The following is a 19,984-nucleotide window of genomic DNA, read 5'->3' on the forward strand; positions in this document are numbered from 1 at the left end:
AAGCGTGAGTACAATTGTGGTGCTCGTAGTGAAGTGACGGTGGGCGATGAATTTTGAGTTAAATTGGCAGCAGAGATGTTAAAGGAAGTCTAACGGGATGAATGAAATCGTCAGTTCAGATGATGTGTTCAACAGTGGCTGCTGACCAGAGTCTGAGGGCACTGGATGCCAAGGGGAGACTGGCAGTGAAGACCGGGACCGGGTCCAGTGAAGAAAGATTCAACAGAGCAGATCGTGGCCCACCATCTTAACCCTAGTAGGATGTTGGGGTCAATATGACCCAGACGGGCTCACGAACGTCCACTACGCCATAGTGATGTGGCCGAAGTAACATCTTAGGATAGTTCAAGTACGGCCTGGGCATTCCAGTACTTCCATTGTCGCAAAAACTTTTTGCCATTTTGAATCGGTGGCCCGGTGTGGTGCCGTATCAGCGAATCGCGAAAGAGAACCGTTTCGAATTACCATAATCCATGAAATATTAATGCGTACAACACAACGACAACCGACCAGGTAGGTACTTTGGGGGAAACGCGATTATTTCGTTTTTTTTTTCTCGTCACTTCTGCGGGTCGTAATTATGCGGTTTTGCGAGGAAGAAGCTGCCAAGATGGTGCTGGGGTGCTGAAGTTTCTCAAACTGTTTCTCAAATTGAAATGAAAACGGGAACTAATGCGATATTTTTGATAATCAACGCACTCCGAATTGGCCTGGCGGCCGTTTGCGAGGGGAGGTCCATTTATCACCAGTTATCTTGATGTGTTTCTAGTGGAGTTGCTGTTGATGATGATGATGAAGATGGCGACCGGCAATCAAGAAGTTCGGAACGGTGAGAGAGTTTTATGGCCGAGCACAATTCGACGTTATGATGATGTGTTTTTTTTTCCTGATGTCAGGTACAATTATTTTCTGGCATTTCTCACAACATCATTTGTTAAACAGTATATTTTCGGGGAGGTTGCGATTTGAATTTCAAATGCGGGGTCTACGAAAATAGCTGTTTGAGATGGATTGCCAGCGATTTGTCGAGATTGGTAGATATTATGTAGGTAAGCCACGATACTAACAGTAGCTAATCGAGGACACGATCAAGTTTCTCTTGCTTGGCGTAGGAGTTGTGTTAATCAAAAGTATGAAAGTAATCTCAAACATATTTTTGTGACAAACACGTATGTGGAACAACTTTATTGATATTTGAGCATGATCGATTCAATCATTAACTTCCACCATCTGAAACTTCAAATCATTGACCGGTGTATTGACCAGCGTAGTCTGAATCTTCAAATCCCCGTAATTCCAACGATATTCAAACAGCCGAGTAATCCTTGCTAAAAGGATTTCCATTTCCAGCATGGCAAGCCGTCGTCCAACGCAGGTACGGGGTCCATTTCCGAACGGTAGATACACGAAAGGATGGGCATCCTTGGCATGGGGACAGCCCGGCTCTGGTGTTTTCAACCATCGCTCTGGCAGGAACTCTTTGGCCCGAGGAACGAAACGGTCACTCTGTTGAACTACCATGGAACCCATGCCGATGTCTGTCTGTAGAATGGAAATAAATAGAGACTATAAGGTTTCGAATTTTGAAGCATCACAACTCACTCCTTTAGGAATTCGGTAGCCCTGTAGAACGATATCCTTCCCGGTGGCCCGCAGGTTTCCTATGATTGGTGGAAACAATCGCATTCCTTCCTTGATACAGGCACGCAAATACGGAAGATTCTGCATGTTGTCCGGAGTTAGTGGAGAATCTTTCTGCGGCAAAATGCTTCTCAGTTCCTCACGTAGTTTGGTTTGTTTCTCTGGATTCGTGGCCAAGTAGTACAGGATTCCTGTAATAGCTGAAGTGGTCTGCAATTTGATCTTATCGTTAGGACGATGATTTGCTTGAAAGAGAGTCACGCTCACCGTATCAACGCCCGCCAAAATCATATCGAACGACATGACAATCGCTACGTTCCGGTCAATCTTCAGCAGTTTCTCCAGGACGCTTTGGGCATCAGACGTTGTAGAAGGACTCTTCTCCAACCTGAGAACAGCTTCATCTACTTTTGACATGGCAATCGTGGTCAGCTCATCGAAAATCTTCATAAGTCGATGATATTTCGGAGTTTTGTAGTACCTCCAAATTGATGGAAGTATGTCCAGTTGGTAGACAAGCTCGAACAATTCCTTGGTGAGCTGAAATTACCAACACCAGTGTAATAAGGCGTAGGAAATGAACTATTCCACACCCACCTGAACAATTCTACGGGCTTCTTCCGATTCTTGCTCATCTAGAACTCCCAACCGTGAATCTACAGATAGCACTCCAGTTGATTCCAGAGACCAACGATTCAACCACTGACCGAAATCAGCCGGTAGTTCTTTCCTCTCGTCGCGGATCTTGAGCATTCTATTATGACGATTGTTACTGAATGAATCATATCGTAATCTCATTTCTACTTACATGTTCATGAACTCACTAGTAACTTCATCGAGTTTACCAACGTATGAACGAACCACCTTGGGTTGCAACAATACCGGATTAACAATAGATCGAAATTTTTGCCAGTTTTCCCCTTGTCTGAAAGGTATATTGCTTATCACTTCACGCACATTTCTTGATTACTTCGAAAATCACGAAACCTACTCCGATACCAAACCTCCCAGTCCCTTGAACACATCCGGTCGCACCTCCTTCCGGTAGTGCACAAAGGTGGCCAAACCGCGTCGGTTCGGCCATGGACCTTCCGTGCGGAACACCTTTTCGAAATCATCCGGCAAAAAGGTCATCACGGTATCCTTTCGTCCCAGAATCCCCGGAAAGCGAACCAGATCGCCAAAGTCCTGCTGGCACAGACGATGTATCTCCGGTGCGCTGGCGTTATGATAGCGACCTACATCAAGAACGAGCTGGGTTGTGAATTGATAGGTCAAACGGAAAGTATCACACTTACCTCCTGGAGCGAAGTTTTTCAACGTCTGACGCAACGTCATTCTGGGAATCTTCTCGTACGGTAACGCACTGTCCCATTCCGGATCTCTTCCTTCGTTGACTGGAGCGGCTTGAGCACTACAGTATCGAGTAGTTGTCACGATTCGTCCATAGAATCTTGCTCTAAGGACATTAGAAATTGTTTTGGACTGCATCTTCGAGCTTGGAACCGACAGTCTATTCTTGTCCAACTGTTTCACTTTCAACCTCTAGGTACTGTTGACCATTCATACAAGCCGTTTATATTTTTGTCGGCGAACAGTCTTATCGCCAAAAAGTTCGACGGCGTCCGTCTTATCTTACGAAAATTGCTGGTCACGAAAGTCAGCTTAGTATACATACAACAACTCAGATGAGCATGAAATGCGAGTACTTCCAGCTGGTTTCAACTGGCTTCTGTGTGATTGTCTCGCGTTGAGGTCTAGTCTAATCTTATCAAGTCTGCACCTTAGCAGACAATGGCTACCGGCATCATTGAGGGGATTATGGGTCAAAGAGATAACAACGAGTGGATTACAAGGATCAATGCTAATTTGAGCTTTACATGTCACAACAATTACTCATTATACTAAGCTTAAAATAATACCATTCAATCTACGGCAGATTGGTTCCGGGTAATTTGGCCGAATGCCGTTTGGCCATATAAGCAGTGCTGAAAAATTCATTTCGTCATATCTAAATTCAATCACCTACAGCTCATTTTAGAAGCTGAACCTGAGAATATGGTATATGAAAAACTTTTGCGGCTAGACCAGTTCTGCAAGAAAGTCACGGAAAAACCGCTATTTTTCGAATATTTAAGGTAAATGTCACGGACTACCTTCGAAAAATGCAATTGATATTCACGGTGAATATCATTTGGCATTTTTCAATGGTAGCCCGTGACATTTATAGACTGTTTCAGAAATTATAAATACACTAACGATTAACTGCCATTTCAATTTGAGCACAATATCCGAAAAAGTTCCTTCTAGCTCTCATAGTTAACATGCTAACGAAGCAAATAATACAAATTTTGTTGATGTTTCTGGTAAAAGTTAAAAAATAGGGCTCTGTAAACTGGATGATTAAAATTTGAAGTTGCACAAAGTGGTCAAAAAGTGTAGCATATTGGAAAAGCAAAAAATCTCACAAATAAAATATTTTACGTTCAATCAAAATCAAAATTGCTGCATCGATAATAAAACATATTTCTCGATTGGGAAGAGTAATTTTTACTGGAATATTTGATCAAAAACCACCATTACGGGCCTTCTCAATGCAAAAATTTTTGTTTCACATTTCTCAACAACACCAGTAGCAACAAACGTTAAGCAAACGAATGTCTTAATTACTGCTTACTGCATTCGTTTTTATGGTATGACAAGCTTTGCCATCTGAAGGATCGAATGAGCTGAAAAAAATAGTTTGTTTAGATTGAATGCGTTCAGGAAAGCTAAGAAACTGTGTGGTAGTTCTTATGCTCCGTAGAAAACCTTAAAAAATAAGAAACTTGATCTCCGAAAAAATGTTGTGGAAATGCCTTTATCGATTTTTTCCATATTTTGATCAAGGAATTCCTTAGACAACTTGTTGAGAAAGCGAATGTGATACAAATTTAGATTATTTTTGGTATTTAGTGATAAATAATGTTGAAATCGGCAAAAAACACCTTTGTGCAAATTCAAATTTGAAAAATTAAGTTATTTGTTAGAGAACTCGACTGTTCTTTAAAATATCAAGACAACTGAAAGGAAATATAAATATATGAAGTACAATATGCTATACTCTGAAAGAAGTTGGTAAAAATCATTAGGACAGTTCATTTAATTTAATAAACAAAGTGTATTTATAATTTCTGAAACAGTCTATACATTAAATATTCGAAAAATAGCGGTTTTTCCGTGACTTTCTTGCAGAACTGGTCTAGCCGCACAAGTTTTTCATATACCATATTCTTAGGTTCAAATTCTAAAATGAGCTGTAGGTGGTTGAATTTTGATATGACGAAATGAAATTTTCAGCACTGCATATAAGTATAACTTAAAAGAACAACCTGATTTAAAGAAGATGGAGCTAGAGGTGAAATCTCTGATGAAATATTGAACAACTAATCCCTGAACAGTAGAACTAGGAAGAAGATAGGCTCTGACTATTGGTAGCTTGAATGTCAAAAAAAAAATCATCTCAATTGTTTCGATCATCCTATATGACTGAACTCTATAGAGTTCAGTCATACGACCCATTCGGGAAGGATGGCATTCGCAAGGATGGGGGGAGAGGTTGTGTCGGTTGTTGTAGATGATTCTGGGATCTTGTGATTAATTTAGAAAGAAAATTATGTTGAGAAGATTTCCAGAACAATTTTAAAGAAGGTTTTGGAGTAATTTGTAAGAAAAACTTGTAATACTATTCCAAAAATCCCAGCAGAATATCTAAAAAATTGCTGCTTGAATCCCACCAACATTTGTTTATCACAACTCAATTGAGCTTATAAAATAAACGAATTGAATAAAAACAAAAATAAAATAAAATCCCAATCATAATGTCTCCTACCATAATAACAACCTTATTATGGTAGAAGACATTCCGGTTGGGATTTTAAGCAAGCACTGGTGGGATTCAAGCAGCATTTTTTTTAGATTTTTTGTGGGATTTTTAGAATAATATAGTTTTTCTTACAAATTACTCCAAAACCCTCTTTGAAATCGTTGCGGAAATCTATCAGGACCTCCTAGAAATTTTGGTTGTGATTCTATAATAACTTCCAGGAATTTCTTCTATGATTCCTTCCGGTAATCCTTTCGAGATTTATTGATAGATTTCTCCCGGAATTTCTCTGGGAAAAACTTTTGAGATATCTTCAGGAGCTCCGGGAATCCTCCAGTAAACCTTTCCAAGACTTCTCATGGAGTTGCTTCTGAGGTTCCTTTTTTAGAAGTTTCTTCTGTATTTCAGAAGCTGTATCCTTCAGAAACTTTTTTTTTTTTGAATTTCTAGAATAAAATAATAGTCACAGCTATTGGAGGAAACCCAAAAGGATTTTTTGTAGGAATTTCTTGAAAAAAAAGTTGGAGGAATTCGTCAAGCAAGTCCTGTAAGTATTGCACTCAGAAAGAGAGATGCTCACAAAAAATATACGGATCGCCTTAAATAATTTTTATGCATATTTTTAACACCCACCTCTCACTTCATGGCCCATTTCCCCACATTGAATACATGGTCCGTTGCAAAATCAGAGACGCTGCCCTTCCCCTCTAAAGTGCTACGGCATTTATGGATGGTCCCTAATGAACACTTCAAGGATTTCCATAAGGGACATCTGAGATGCAATACTCTCACTCTGAACTTCCAAAAGAATTCTAGAAGAATCTGCTGAAATCTGAAGAAATCCCGGAAGGAGTTCCCGAGGGAAATCAATCACGGACAGTTCTAGGAGGATTCCTGGAAGAAGCTCTAGAAGAAATCTACCTGGAAGAATCTCAGAAGAAGTTCCCGAACGAATTTCTTGGAGGAATTCAAAGATTTTCTTTGAGGAATCCCAGAAAAAAACTCATGCAAACAATTATATTCCCGGAGGGAATTCCTTGTGAAATCGGGGAAGGAATCACATAAGATAATCCTGGAGGAAAGCCTAATGAGAAATTTTCAGAAGAAACTCTTGGAGACATCCCAGATGGAATCCCTTGTTAGATGACAATTTTAGAAGAAACCCAAACGAAACTACTGTAGGAATCATAAAAGAAACATTCCCAAGTAACTAAAAGCTCCGCTTCCCATGACAGAATGCACCTTCAAGTTCAACGAAGTTCAGATAAAGTTCCAAATGGAACTTTCTGGCTGCTTTAGAGGCTAACGATGAGCCTTGCTGGAACTGCGCACGCAAGTTCCGACAAGGCTTATTATTAGCCTCTTAAGCAGCTTAAAAGCTGCTTAAGATGCTACTCGGAACATTATCGGAACTTCCAAGTTCATAGAAGTTCAGTTCGTTAGCATTGTGTTTCAAGGATGAAATAAATGTATTTTTTTGCAGAAAAAAACTGTTTTAGCATACTCGAATAGAAGACAAATATGAATTTATCAAATCAATGAATATTAGGCTTGAACAAAACAAAAAATGTCACCCACCGGATTTGAACCGATAGCCACTGAGTGAGAGCCCCATGTTCTGCTCTACCACATCACTACATTTACGATGAAGTTAACAGCCTGTGAAATCAAAGTTAAGGACAGACTTGTTAGAATCCCAAAATGGTCGCCACAATGGCCGACTTTGGCCCCTACTCGCGATTTCGAAAGCAAAAATCTTTTCGTGAACAAAACATGCGCACCAAAACTTCTTATTTTAAGCGTATTACAAGTAAGCAAGAACAGAATAATAAAATGCACTGTTGTTTGAAGCTTGCTTCTTGTGCGTCTGAGGTTCTGATGGACTGTTGAGGCGAGATTTCAAGACGTTTGTCCTTAAATCGATTGTCTGTCGGCAGCTAGTGTTGCACCCTTGCACCAGCGCAGCAATAAATCAGCACTTCACCACGCATGAGGATCCAATTCAAATCTACATTTGGAGTGACATATGTGAAAATATAATTATTGGAAGCCATTACAGCAAAAACTCTCACAACCAGGGTCGTGCAATTTCGAAAGGAAAACATGACGTACGACGACTGTAGCAAATCGTTTCCCATGCGAACGGACTGCTGTGATGCTTCATCTCTCACCCAGCAACACACTCGTTCGTTGCTGCTACAGAAACAAGTGTGTATGAAACATGGGATGATACACTTGGATTTTCGTTTCATTTATGAGTCATTGAAATACTTCAACATGCCAAAAACACTATTTAAACCACATTTTTAAATAGTGGTGCACGCCAATAGAATGATAATTATGTTTTATGAAAGAGGATAACAAATTCGACCACTTAAATCCAATTAACCGGCGCCCGTAACCATTGAGAGACTAGCGCGCACCAGTGAGACACTAATGCTCTGACGGGTGAAGCACAAGCAATGCGACTGGGTGGGAGACTACCGAATGCTACGATGAGTGGAAAAGTTTTTTTTTAACGACCGAGTCATTAGAAATATGTATGAAACACTTGAAGTGACTCATTCAAATGTTGCATGAAAGTGTATCATTGAAACGAAATCAAGGATAAGTCTGAAAAATGCATTTTTGTTTCTGCATGAATTTTTGTAAAGTGCCATCATAAGCTGCTTATAAGGCTATCCAGCTACCTTATGTTAACTTTCAAGTCTCAAAATTACTTTAAAAATGAAGCTGTTTAGAAGGCTAATGAGATACCTCGAACAAGCTGCTTATCTTATAAAGTATTCTCATATTTGAACTTCTGGTTACTTGGGTAAGAGATTTCATTAGGAAATCTTTCCGGGATTCCATCCCATTAGCTTCTTCTAGGATCTCTCCAGAAGTTTCCCCTTAGTTCCTTTTGCGATTCCTCCAAAACTTACTTTTGAACTCCTCGACAAATTCAAGATGGTACCTGTTTAAGAATCTCAAACGAAACACCTGGAAGAAGCCCAGAGGAAACTGCAGAAGAAGTCCTGAGTTAATAACTGGAAATATTTCGAGTAGTTTTGGAATCACAATCAAAATTCCAGAGAGGTTGAATATTTTTCAGAACGGTTTTCGTAATATTTTGGAAAAAAATCAAATTCTTTCTTTAAAACTTCCACTGAAATATCTCATATCATAATTACAACTAGATTCTCAACGGAATATCCCTTCAAAGTTAGTAACAATTCCATCTTATCTAACCACTGAATCCACGTAGATCCCAACATAAACCATTTAAGTCTGCTATTATAATAATCCTCGGGCTGCAAAATGGTGAGACGACAAGGAACGTCCAACATAGCTCTGGTCCTCACAAGTTCCTACCTCATGCTTCAACGGGCCAATAGTTAACAAGACCGCCAGCTAAGAGTTGTGTGCTTAGCTGGTAGTGCAGCCCGGGCACTGTTGTCCTTCTGACTTCAGCTAGATTGAGGAGGTACGACCCGAGCGTCTGTTCACCAAGGAGGTGCGGTTCAATAGCGTCTGTTCTGGCATCCACCTTCTGGCATCCAGGCTCCTCCACCGGAAGCTATACCTAAGGTGGCAGCCCCACCTAGATGGATAGGGGACCATATAGACCAATAACCTACTGTTCTCGAATCGCAGGGCGTCCTATCAAGATTTGGTGGCGTTTTCATGGGATTATGGAGAATTCAGGGACATTTCAATAGTATTAAAAGGGGTTTCAAGGACGTTTAAAGGGACTTAAGGCCTTAAGGAAATTTAAGGGATCTCAGGAGCCTTTAAAGGGTGTTGCAAAGTATTTCAGAGTAATTTTAGAGCCATTTAAGAGATTTTCACGGTGTTTCAGGAACATTTTATGGGAGTTCCTTGAGGTTTTAGGGGCGTTTGATAGCATTTCAGGGGCATTTCAAGGGTTTTTTTTATTCTTCAATCACTTAACCTAATTTACCAACTTGGGCACTGCGTGAGCGATTCCAATTGGCAGCTGTATTCACAATTTGTACAGCACCTAAATGTATTCTGTTCTAATTCTACTATATCCAACTGGTTGCCGTTGCGCTGCTTTCACTTTCTACCCTATCATGGTAGAATGATGAGCACGAGGAAGCTGATGTGTGGCTGTTGGTTGTTTCTGTTTCCAGTCCGATTGGGGGTCCATTATGAGTTGCCGTTCGCCGTTGTCCAAGTATCCGGGTCCATTTGAGCCATTGACTCAGAAAAGGGGCAGGGTCAGCTGCTCTCAGGGGGGAAGAGCAACTGACGAAAGTGCCGGGGCTGGGATCGAACCCATGACCATCTGCTTATAAAGCAAACGTGTAGCCACTACGCCACGGGCCCCGGCAATTTCAAGGGGTTTAAACCCTATTAAATTCGTCCAAAGGGGTTTCAGAGGCATTTTAAATATGATTATTTCAAAGATGTTTCAATAGGATTATGGAGATTTCAGGGGCGTTTCGAAACATTTTAGGTCAGGGTCGTATAAGGGGGTTACAAAAGCACCTTTTAATCAAAGGGTATGCCTCCGGAATCCCCCTTAAACCCCCTCGGACCCTATGGAATGCACTTGAGACAAACAATCCAAAACATCCTAAGACTCCACAGTTACGCCGCCGAATCCCGATGAAAATGCTCTGATACTGCCTGAAATACCTAGAAAATCCCCCTTGAACCTTTTCGGACCCCATGTAACGCTTCTGAGACCCTCCGAAATCCCGGGAAGCACTTGCGTAAAGCCTCTGAATTCCGCCAGAAATGCTCTGAAACTTCCTCAGAAGCCTGCGGAATTCCCCTCGGACCCTATGTAACGCACCTGAGATTTTCCGAAACTCCCAAAAACGCCTCCGCAACGCCTCTCAAACCAGCCTAAAATGCTCTGATACTTCCTCTGAAACTCTCTGCAATGCTTATGAAACCCCCCGCAGACCCCCTGAAACCCTCCTGAGATCTCCTGGTACTCTGCTGTAACCCTTTGGGACCCCTTGAGACGTCTCTGTAACCTTCTTATGCTCTCCCCTATAAACAGCCCCTAGCTACCGCTGCAACAGTTCCCGTCATTATTATTGCGCATTTAGTTCAACACTGGACTGCGCACTTAATATTCATAAGTGCAAAAACCTTAATAAAAGTGCGCGATTGCATCAAATCCAGTTGATGTCTTCGGCGCACTATTTGGTTGATTTATGCTGAATAAGTGCTCTGAACACCTTCTTACCTTGATACCTTTTTGGCTACAAAGTAACTTTACTCCAACGTCGAGCGTATAGTAGAGCACCACCTTCGTCGGTCTTCGGCGATGTTCCTCCAGTTTCCCCGACCGTGTAGGGATCGTAGACCTTCTTCAACCGCGTGCAGCCACCGAGTTCGCGGCCGCCCACGAAGTCGCCTACCTCTACCGGGTTCTCTGCTGAATATTGTTTTCGCTATCCTTTCTTCCGACATTCGCAATACGTGTACAGTCCACTGAAGTCTGCCGTATTTTATACGTTTCACAATATTCGCATCTTCGTACACTTGGTACAACTCGTAATTCATGCGTCTGCGCCACACTCCTTTTTCTTGTTTCCCACCGAGAATTGTCCGCAGCACTTTGCGCTAAAAACTTCAAAAGCTTTTCGGTCTACCTCCTTTAACGTCCACGCTTCGTGACCGTAGAGGGCAACCGGAAGAATCAGCGTCTTATACAGAGCGAATTTTGTTTGCATTTCCAAGTTACGGGACCTAAGCTGGCTACGCAGTCCGTAAAAGGCCCTATTCGCAGCTACAATACGCCTTTTCACTTTACGGGAAACGTCATTGTCACATGTCATAAATTTTCCAAGATAAACAAATTCTTCAACAAATTCAAACACATTTCCGTCAATCACTGCCTCAATACTAACACCACTAGGCCTGCTTCTGTCTCTACTCGCTATCATGCACTTCGTCTTGGTAGAGTTATTCGTCAACCCGATTCTCGCTGTCTCTCTCTTCAGAGGAGCATAAGCTTCCTCCACTGCCCTACAATCGATGCCGATGAGATCAATATCGTCCGCAAAACCGAGGAGCATGTGCAACCGTGGGATGATAGAGCTACAGTATGCGGCAGGAAAAAATGCGAAAGTGTTTTTCAACTTCAAACCTCGTTTTCGTCCATTTGACGTTAACCAATCTATGTTTTAACGTTCCATGATCTCTAATAGGCTAGTTTTCTGAAAAGGTTATTAAAAATTTTCCCATTTTAGTCACTAAACTTTACATGGCGGCGCCTGAAGCTGAAGACAATCAGAATGTTCAAACCGCAGAAAAGTACACAGGTCGCCAAATTTCGTATCTGATAAAACAAAATATTCCATTTTCTCTACAATATCATCAAATATATGTACTTATTTCATCTAGTATGTAAAACTTCATGGCTCTGGATCAGTGTGATCTGGTTGTTCATCGAATTTAAGCTAATTTTTTTACTGTTATAGTCATTTTGTTTAATGACCATTGGGCGCGCAGTTTTTTGATACCCGCTTATTAGGCTTACATTATCACATGTTAAACATCAAATATGTTCATTTCTATTTTGCAGTGCTAGAATAAAGACATTGACTGATACACTGTCATGAAAAAATAGTCATATATATCCCATATTTAACGTGTAATAGTGCCTTGAACTTTTCGCATTTTTTCCTGCCGCACCCTGTATTCCTCTGCACGCCTGACCTCCTAATCGCTCCTTCGAGTGCAATGTTGAACAATAAATTTGAAAGAGCATCCCCCTGCTTCATTCCATCCAAGGTCACAAACAACGTAGACACTTCGTCCGCGATCCAAATATACTTGATTTTGATCCATCCAGCGTTGCGCGTATCAGCCTAACTAGTTTCGTCGGAAAATCATGTTCTGACATTATCTGCCAAAGCTTATTTCTTTTCACTGAATCGTACTCTGCTTTAAAATCAATGAACAGATGATGAGTCTGCAAGTTATATTCCTGAAATTTATCTAGGATCATCCGTAGGGTAAACATCTGATCCGTCGTTGATCGGCCCTCACGAAAACCAGCCTGGTATTCGCCGACGAAGGATTCCTCAAGAGGTCGCAGTCTGTTGAACAGGACACGCGACAGTATCTTATACGCCGAATTTATAAGGGTAATCCCTCTGTAATTGGCACACTCTAGTCTGTGCCCTTTCTTGTAGATTGGGCATATGAGGCCATCCTCCAATTTGGTGGATTGATTGATGTAGCTGCTCGCTTTCGTGCTTAAGGGGTTCGACCGGGATCTCGTCCTTCCCAGCAGCCTTGCTGTTTTTCAACTCCTTAAGGGCCTTTTTAACCTCATCCAGTGTTGGTGGTTCCACTGCTTGACCGTCATCCATTATGTTAATCCGGTTCCTGGGTGCTCCTCCGCTGCTACCATTCAACAAATTTTCGAAGTGCTCCTTCCACCTGGTTGCCACCATTGTTTTGTCTGTCAGAAAATTTCCTTCCCGGTCATTGCACATGGCGGGCTCTGGCGCAGTCTTGTGCCGCGTGCCATTGACAGTTTCATAAAACCTCTGCATATCGTTCCTTTCCTGCGCTTCAGCAATAACACTCTCTTCGTGTTGCCATTTTTTTCTGCGGTGCATTCGTTTCTCTTCTGCTCTTTGCTTGGATGTTTTCGCTGAACACACCGAGTTGATTTGTTGCAATCGCGCACTTCAATTTTTGTTTATTTATGTAATTTGTGGACGGCGCCTAATTTAAAAGTTCATTAAAATAACATGCATAAAGAGAGGTTTTACTGCCAAAAATCGCATAGTTGACGTAAGCGCCACGGTAGTTTTCAGCACACTTTTGAAATTTTAACAATTATTAATGAAAAGTTTATGATTTTTTTTTACATTGTTATCTAGCTAGTGATTAGATCTTGTGCTCTATTGAATAAAATTGGTCACAATTATGCATATTTGATAGATATTAGCTTGTGAGTGCTGACATTATCAATGATGGTTACGTCAACTATGCGATTATGGGCAGTTTAGTGTAATATGAACATTGTCAGCTGAGTATTTTGAAAGGTAGTATAATACTGGTAGTATTATAATGGATGGCACAAGCCTGAAAACGGAAGCAGCTAAATTTAATGTGTTGTAACAGCAAAATTCCCATACATTCAGTCTAGAACATAGCTTCCCAAACTTATTTTTGCAACCCCGCAACTGCTCGCGGGTGCGCTTTGATTGTTCTATTGCGAGTGATGTGACAACGGAGAGCAGGTTCGCGAGAGTCAAGTTTGGGAAACGATGAGGGGACAAGCGGTGGCGTCAGTCAACACATTCGAGTCAACAATCCACTCGAGATGATTCGTAAGCGTGTCGCGAAATCTTATCATCGTGTGATTGTTGAGCTACCTACACTGTTCCACAAGCGACACGCAAATGTCTACACTTACTATGTATTTAGTTGAACGATAAGACTGTGTTGACTAAACGTCGGTTCACTCGCTGTTGCATCAGTATTACTTGACCATTCATCAAAGTCGAAAGTTATTGTTGGACGAGAAAATTTCATCGGATACCGTCGGTTGAATCTGGTGGAGGCAGAACAAAATGCAATTGAAGCGCTTCTCTGGTGTTCTAACATCAAGTTTAAATTTGTATTATGGGAGGTCTTGTGTAGTACCATTTCGTACCTATATTTCACAACCTGCGCCTTCCTCCGAGGGAAAAGACTCCGAATGGGATAATGCTCTACCGTACGAAAACATTCCCAGAATGAAATTCCTTCAATCGATAAAGAACTTCATACCGGGAGGTAAGTGTGGCTAGAGCAGACCAATCTTAACCAATTGAACATCTCAACGATTTCGATACAGGACGATACCATGACGTCAGCGTCACGGATATGTATCGTCTTCTTCAGGAAGACTTTGGCGACCTGATACGGTTCCCCGGAATTCTCGGCCGCAAGGACATCGTTATGACCTTCTTGCCGGATGACTTCGAAAAGGTTTTTCGAACGGAGGGTCAATGGCCGACCCGACGAGGTATGGATACTTTTGTACACTACCGGAAGGAGGTTCGTCCGGAATTATTCAAGGGCGTAGGAGGTCTGGTTACCGAGTGAGTATATTGGGACGAAGCGTACGCCATAATGAGAAGTTGATCGCTGTGATTTCATTCAGACAAGGAGAAAGCTGGCAAAAGTTTCGGACCATCGTGAACCCCGTATTGCTGCAACCCAAAACCGTTCGACTGTACGTCGATAAATTGGACGAAGTCACTCGGGAGTTCATGGCTATGTGAGTAACGGTGGAATTTGAACTTTAAAGTTTCAACTGCTTGATGACACTTTATTCTTAGAATGCTGAAAATTCGCGACGAGAAGAATGAACTACCAGCTGATTTCAATCATTGTTGAATCGATGGGCTCTAGAATCAACTGGTGTACTATCAGTAGATTCGCGACTGGGAGTTCTAGAAGAGCAAGAATCCAAAGAAGCCCGAAGAATTGTTCAGGTGAGGATGACATGTTTTATTCTCCACTGTTTTCTCAATTGGTTTCGGTAATTTCAGCTCACAAGGGAGTTATTTGAACTCGTATATCAGCTGGACTTCCGTCCATCGATTTGGATGTACTATAAAACACCAAAGTATCATCGACTGATGAAAGTATTCGATGAGTTGACTGCCATAGCAATGGCAAAAGTAGACGAAGCCGTCATAAGATTGGAGAAAAATCCGTCAACTTCAACCGACACACAAAGTGTATTGGAAAAACTGCTGAAAATTGATCGAGACGTCGCAATTGTCATGTCCTTCGATATGGTTCTGGCAGGGGTGGACACGGTACGTAAACAGAAATCACCTTTAAATTCGGTCACGGTAACAACTCAATCTAATCTACAGACGACTTCTGCCATAGTCGGAATTTTATTCTGCTTAGCCAAATATCCGGAAAAGCAAACGAAACTACGCGAGGAATTACGAAGCATTCTACCGAAGAAGGATTCTCCTCTGACTCCGGACAGCATGCACAATCTTCCTTATCTGCGGGCTTGCATCAAGGAAGGCATTAGATTGTTCCCACCTGTGGGAGGAAATTTTCGAGCTACCGGAAAGGACATCGTCTTACAGGGCTACCGTATTCCTAAAGGGGTGCGGTCTGTTGTTGCTTTTTCAAACAACCACAACCAAACTAAACATTCATATTTTTTCAGACGGACGTCGCCATGGGTTCCATGGTAGCTCAACAAAGTGACCGTTTCGTTCCAAGGGCCAAGGAATTTCTGCCCGAACGATGGTTGAAGACGAAGGAGCCCGGTTGTCCCCATTCCAAGGAAGCACATCCTTTTGCATATCTGCCGTTTGGAAATGGGCCTCGTACCTGCGTTGGACGACGACTGGCCATGCTGGAGATGGAAATCCTAGTAGCAAGGATCACTCGGATGTTTGAGTATCGTTGGAACTACGAGGATTTAAAGATCCAGACTACGCTGGTCAATACGCCGGTCAATGATTTGAAGTTTCAGATGGTGGAAGTTGATAATTGATTCCAACTGATTGTAGATACCTTTGGAGGCATTACACGATGCTTTTGAGGCTGGAAATCAGCTTTCTACAAAAAATAAGGTTCATACAAATTTCATTTTGAATTTTAGTCATCCCCACCTTTAAAATTGTTTGGCTAGATTTTGCATTTTGAGGGGGTGGTTAAAAAAACATTAAAATAGGCTCAAGCTAAAAATTCTTTAACAAATCAGTTTCTATTACTTTTTAGATTCAATGCTGTATCATTTTGAAAATCCCCCCCTCGACCAGCCTAAGAGTAGTGGGACAATTAGTGAAATAAATATTTGTAACGATCTTATAAGCAAATCTAAGGATAAAGTTTTCTGAAAATTGAAATTATATGACATCTAACATAGTCCATAGATGAATAACACTCTTAGGACCGATTGCTTCACCTCGGCTTAACTGGTAAGCCAGACTTACTCATATAGTTAAACCTGGTTTAACGCTTAGCCAGGGTGACGAAATCGCCCCTTAGTGTTTTTTTTCTTCGAAAAATCCCTTTAAACAGCTTCGGAAACTAAATTACGTATAACACAAAAATACTATTTTATTCGAGAAAGTGTTTCGATTTCTTTCCGGAAAATTGCCTTAGTAATTGCCTATGGAATTTCCGTAGAAGTTGCAGAAAACATTTTTAAAGAAATTACTGAATACCCATGAGAACTTCCAAAAAAATTCCCAAAGGAAATTTGGAATAAGATTCCAATAGAGTTGTCGCAGGAATTGCAGTAGAAATTTCCTTATGAATTCAAAAAGGTATCTCTGGAGGACCTAGCAAAGAATATTATAAAGAAATTTCGGAATTGATTCCCAAAAGATCTGCCCGATTCAAAAGAAATTTCTTAAAGGTTTTTCAAAGACAAGGTGCGAGAAATCCTAAAGGAATTGCTGATGAATTTCTCAAAAGAGGCGAAAAAAACTCCAACGGTATTCCAGAGCAATTGAGTGGCCCAGAATCAAAGGGGTGTAAGTGACTATTTTGTCGATTTTGAGCTGAGCATATCAAAACATTCTTCAGATATCAAGCTTCCAAGAACATTTTTAAGATTGTTTTTACAATGACTAGAAAAAATACAATAAATTGGAGAAAATTTTGTGGATTTTGAAACATCATACATTTTGTATGGGATGAACAATTGATGATAAACTTTAACCTCATTTACTCGAAAGTATGTTTTTGTCACTTACACCCTTTTGCTTCTATCCCCCTCAGTTACTTAAAGAATTCTAAAATAATTACCCAAGATATTTTTAAGAATATTTGCCTGAGAAATTCTCAAAGGAATTGTTGGTAAAATTTCTATAGAAAGTTTCGAAGCAATTTCCAAAGGAATTGCCGGAGATATCCTCAAAGAAACTGCCGCTTGAATTTTCAAAAGCATCTCTGAAGTAGTCACGATGGAGCTTTACAAAAAAATCATAGGAATTTCAGAAAAAAATCACAAAATAATTTAAAAAAAATGTTTCTGCAAGGAATCCAAAGGAACTGCCAAGGAAATCCCCAAAGTCATAGATACCTTAATTTCCAATGGCATTACCGAGGGATTTCCTTAAGAAATTTCTGAAGGAATTCCTAAAAACAAGGTTAAATAGCCCTTTACAAGCATTTACCAGATTTAAAGGTATGTCAGAAACATACTGGACTAACTTGTAATTAATTAGAAGACACAAAACGTTGCTAATAGATAAACTGAGAGAAAAATTTGTAAAAAAAAACGCATTCTGGTGAGATTTGAACCCACGACTCCGTATTTGCTAGACCGGCGCTTTAATCAACTACGCCGCACTACAAGTAACGATTCTGCGGAAGAATGTTACGCGAGAATCGGCTTGCGAACTAAAGTATATGTGTGTTTTTCTGAGACCTGCCAAACTCCCGTGCTATTAATAACAACAACATAATGAACACAAGTGATAGCACGGGCGCATCGAAACCAACTTTCTGTATCGATGTGAAAATCGCTAAAGTTGTGAGTATTTTTATATTTTATTATGTTACATTTTAAAATAGAACAATAATTAATTGCTGCTTTGTATCATATGATAACTAAACAAGTCGAGTGTTGTTATTTGTCCTGCTGGAAGATCAGTGCCCATCGCGATTGATTTCAACATAAAACCAAATTCCGAGCCCACACCATGAACTTTTCTATTTTCACAAATCCATCTCTCTTTCGGCTTAGATGCCAATCCACAACACACTCTTGTTTGTTTCCATTAACTACAAATGAGCGTGAGTTGTTTATATGAAGCCGACTAACTCTAGCACACCGCAGCTCTCCAGGAGATCTTTATGATATACAATGAAATTCCATCAGGGCTGCCTCCAAGAAATTCTTCGTGGTTTGTTTACAAATTTGTTCAAGGATTTTTTTTCTGGGCTTTCTTCCGGGATTCCTAAGAAGTTCTTGTTGAGATTTTTCCGGGGGTTCATTCAGGATTCATTCAGAAGTTCCCTCTGAGGATTTCCAGAAGTTACTTCTGGCATTCTTGCAGAAAATACACCCAGTAATCTTCTAGAAATTTTTGTTCTGGGATTTCTTAAGGATACATTCTGAAATTATTTCAGTAGTTTTTGGATTCCCTCAAAATGCCTTCCGAACTTTATCTAGAAATTGATTCCGAGATGAGATTCCCCCAGGAATTCCTTCTAGGATTTCCCCAGGATTTTCTCCTGAGATTCTTCCAAGAATGTCTTTCGTGGTTTCTCCACAAATTTCCTCTAGAATCCATCTAGGATTTCCTTCTGTGATTCCTCATGGTACTCCAGCTGAGACTCTTTTCTTCAAAAGTTCCCTCTGAGTTCTCTTCTGATATTCCTTAAACGTTGAATATGAGATTCCTCCATAACATTTTCCAGGATTCCTTCAAAGATTCTTTATTGGACTTCAAAAGATTTCTTCTGGATTTTATCAAGAATTTCCGGGAATCTTCCAGGAATTCCATCTGAGATTCTCCTTACTTACCTTACCGATCAGGCTAAGGCCAGGCTGGCCTTAGTCCGCAGATCGTCCTCCACTTGGTCTACCCACCTAGCTCGCTGCGCTCCACGTCGTCTTGTACCGGTCGAATGACTCTCGAGAACCATTTTAATCGGGTTGCTATCCGACATCCTGATGACGTGATCCGCCCACCGTAGCCTCCCGATTTTCGCGATATGGACGATGATGGTTGCTTCTCTTAGCAGCTGATGCAGCTCGTGGTTCATTCGCCTTCTCCAAGTCCCGTCTTCCATCTGCACTCCGTCGTAGATGGTACGCAACACCTTCCGTTCGAAAACTCCAAGGGCGCGTTGGTCCTCTGCACGAAGTGTCCATATTTCGTGCCCATAGAGGACGACCGGTCTAATCAGAGTTTCGTAGATAGTTAACTTTATTCGATCGTAGAGTTCTGCGGAGTCCAAAGTAAAAACGATTTCCTGCCACAATGCGCCTCTGAATTTCTCAGCTGGTGTCGTTGGTAGCGGCCCAAGTACACGAATTCTTCAACCGCCTCGATTTAATCACCGCCAATATAAGTTCGGAGTGGCGGGCGCGGTGATTCCTCCCTGGAGCCCTTTGCCATCATGTACTTTGTCTTCGACACATTAATGACTAGTCTGATTCGCCTGGCTTCACTCTTTAGTCGGCTGTACGTTTCCGCCATCGTCTCAAGTTTACGAGCAATAATATCAATATCATCAGCGAAACCAAGCAGCTGAACGGACTTCGTGAAAATCGTCCCACTCGTGTTTATCCCCGCATTCCTAATTACAGCCTCTAAAGCAATGTTGAATAGCGAACACGAAAGACCATCACCTTGCCGTAACCCTCTGCGAGATTCAAAGGGACTCCACAGTGTCCCTGATACTCGAACTCGATCCATCGTCGCCTTGATCAATCGTATCAGTTTATCCGGGAATCCGTATTCGTGCATAATCTGCCATAGCTGTTCTCGATCGATTGTATCATACGCC

At 41.2% G+C, this 19,984-nt stretch overlaps 2 protein-coding genes across 2 annotated transcripts in view; one reads left to right on the forward strand and one right to left on the reverse strand.

The window, feature by feature from the left end:
* The window catches only part of LOC109421511 (uncharacterized), a 41,369-nt gene extending 24,972 nt beyond the window's left edge, over positions 1–16,397 (forward strand). Inside the window, 8 exon segments of the mRNA XM_062847590.1 lie at positions 14,059–14,269; positions 14,331–14,577; positions 14,640–14,756; positions 14,818–14,867; positions 14,870–14,973; positions 15,031–15,303; positions 15,364–15,612; positions 15,675–16,397. Of these exon segments, the coding sequence (XP_062703574.1) occupies positions 14,059–14,269; positions 14,331–14,577; positions 14,640–14,756; positions 14,818–14,867; positions 14,870–14,973; positions 15,031–15,303; positions 15,364–15,612; positions 15,675–16,007 (1,584 nt within the window). The 3' untranslated portion in view covers positions 16,008–16,397.
* LOC109421512 (probable cytochrome P450 12a4, mitochondrial) lies at positions 1,171–3,397 on the reverse strand. Its single transcript, XM_029871739.2, has 7 exons — positions 2,940–3,397; positions 2,633–2,879; positions 2,450–2,566; positions 2,239–2,395; positions 1,909–2,181; positions 1,603–1,851; positions 1,171–1,542 (listed from the first exon to the last, which is right to left on the reverse strand). The coding sequence occupies exons 1-7, from the start codon at positions 3,130–3,132 to the stop codon at positions 1,210–1,212; spliced, it is 1,569 nt and encodes a 522-aa protein (XP_029727599.1). The 5' UTR covers positions 3,133–3,397; the 3' UTR covers positions 1,171–1,209.
* Positions 16,398–19,984: the final 3,587 nt, after the last annotated feature.

The sequence above is a fragment of the Aedes albopictus genome, chromosome 2 (assembly GCF_035046485.1).
Source record: "Aedes albopictus strain Foshan chromosome 2, AalbF5, whole genome shotgun sequence".
Lineage (NCBI taxonomy): Eukaryota > Metazoa > Arthropoda > Insecta > Diptera > Culicidae > Aedes > Aedes albopictus.

Bases quoted from the DNA above. Each gene is read 5' to 3' on its own strand.
- LOC109421512 (XM_029871739.2), bottom strand. From the start codon at position 3,132: ATGCAGTCCAAAACAATTTCTAATGTCCTTAGAGCAAGATTCTATGGA. The intron at 2,567-2,632 runs GTAGGTTTCGTG...TATACCTTTCAG, and splicing joins CTGGGAGGTTTGGTATCGGA to ACAAGGGGAAAACTGGCAAA. The intron at 1,852-1,908 runs GTGAGCGTGACT...ATCAAATTGCAG, and splicing joins TTTTGGCGGGCGTTGATACG to ACCACTTCAGCTATTACAGG.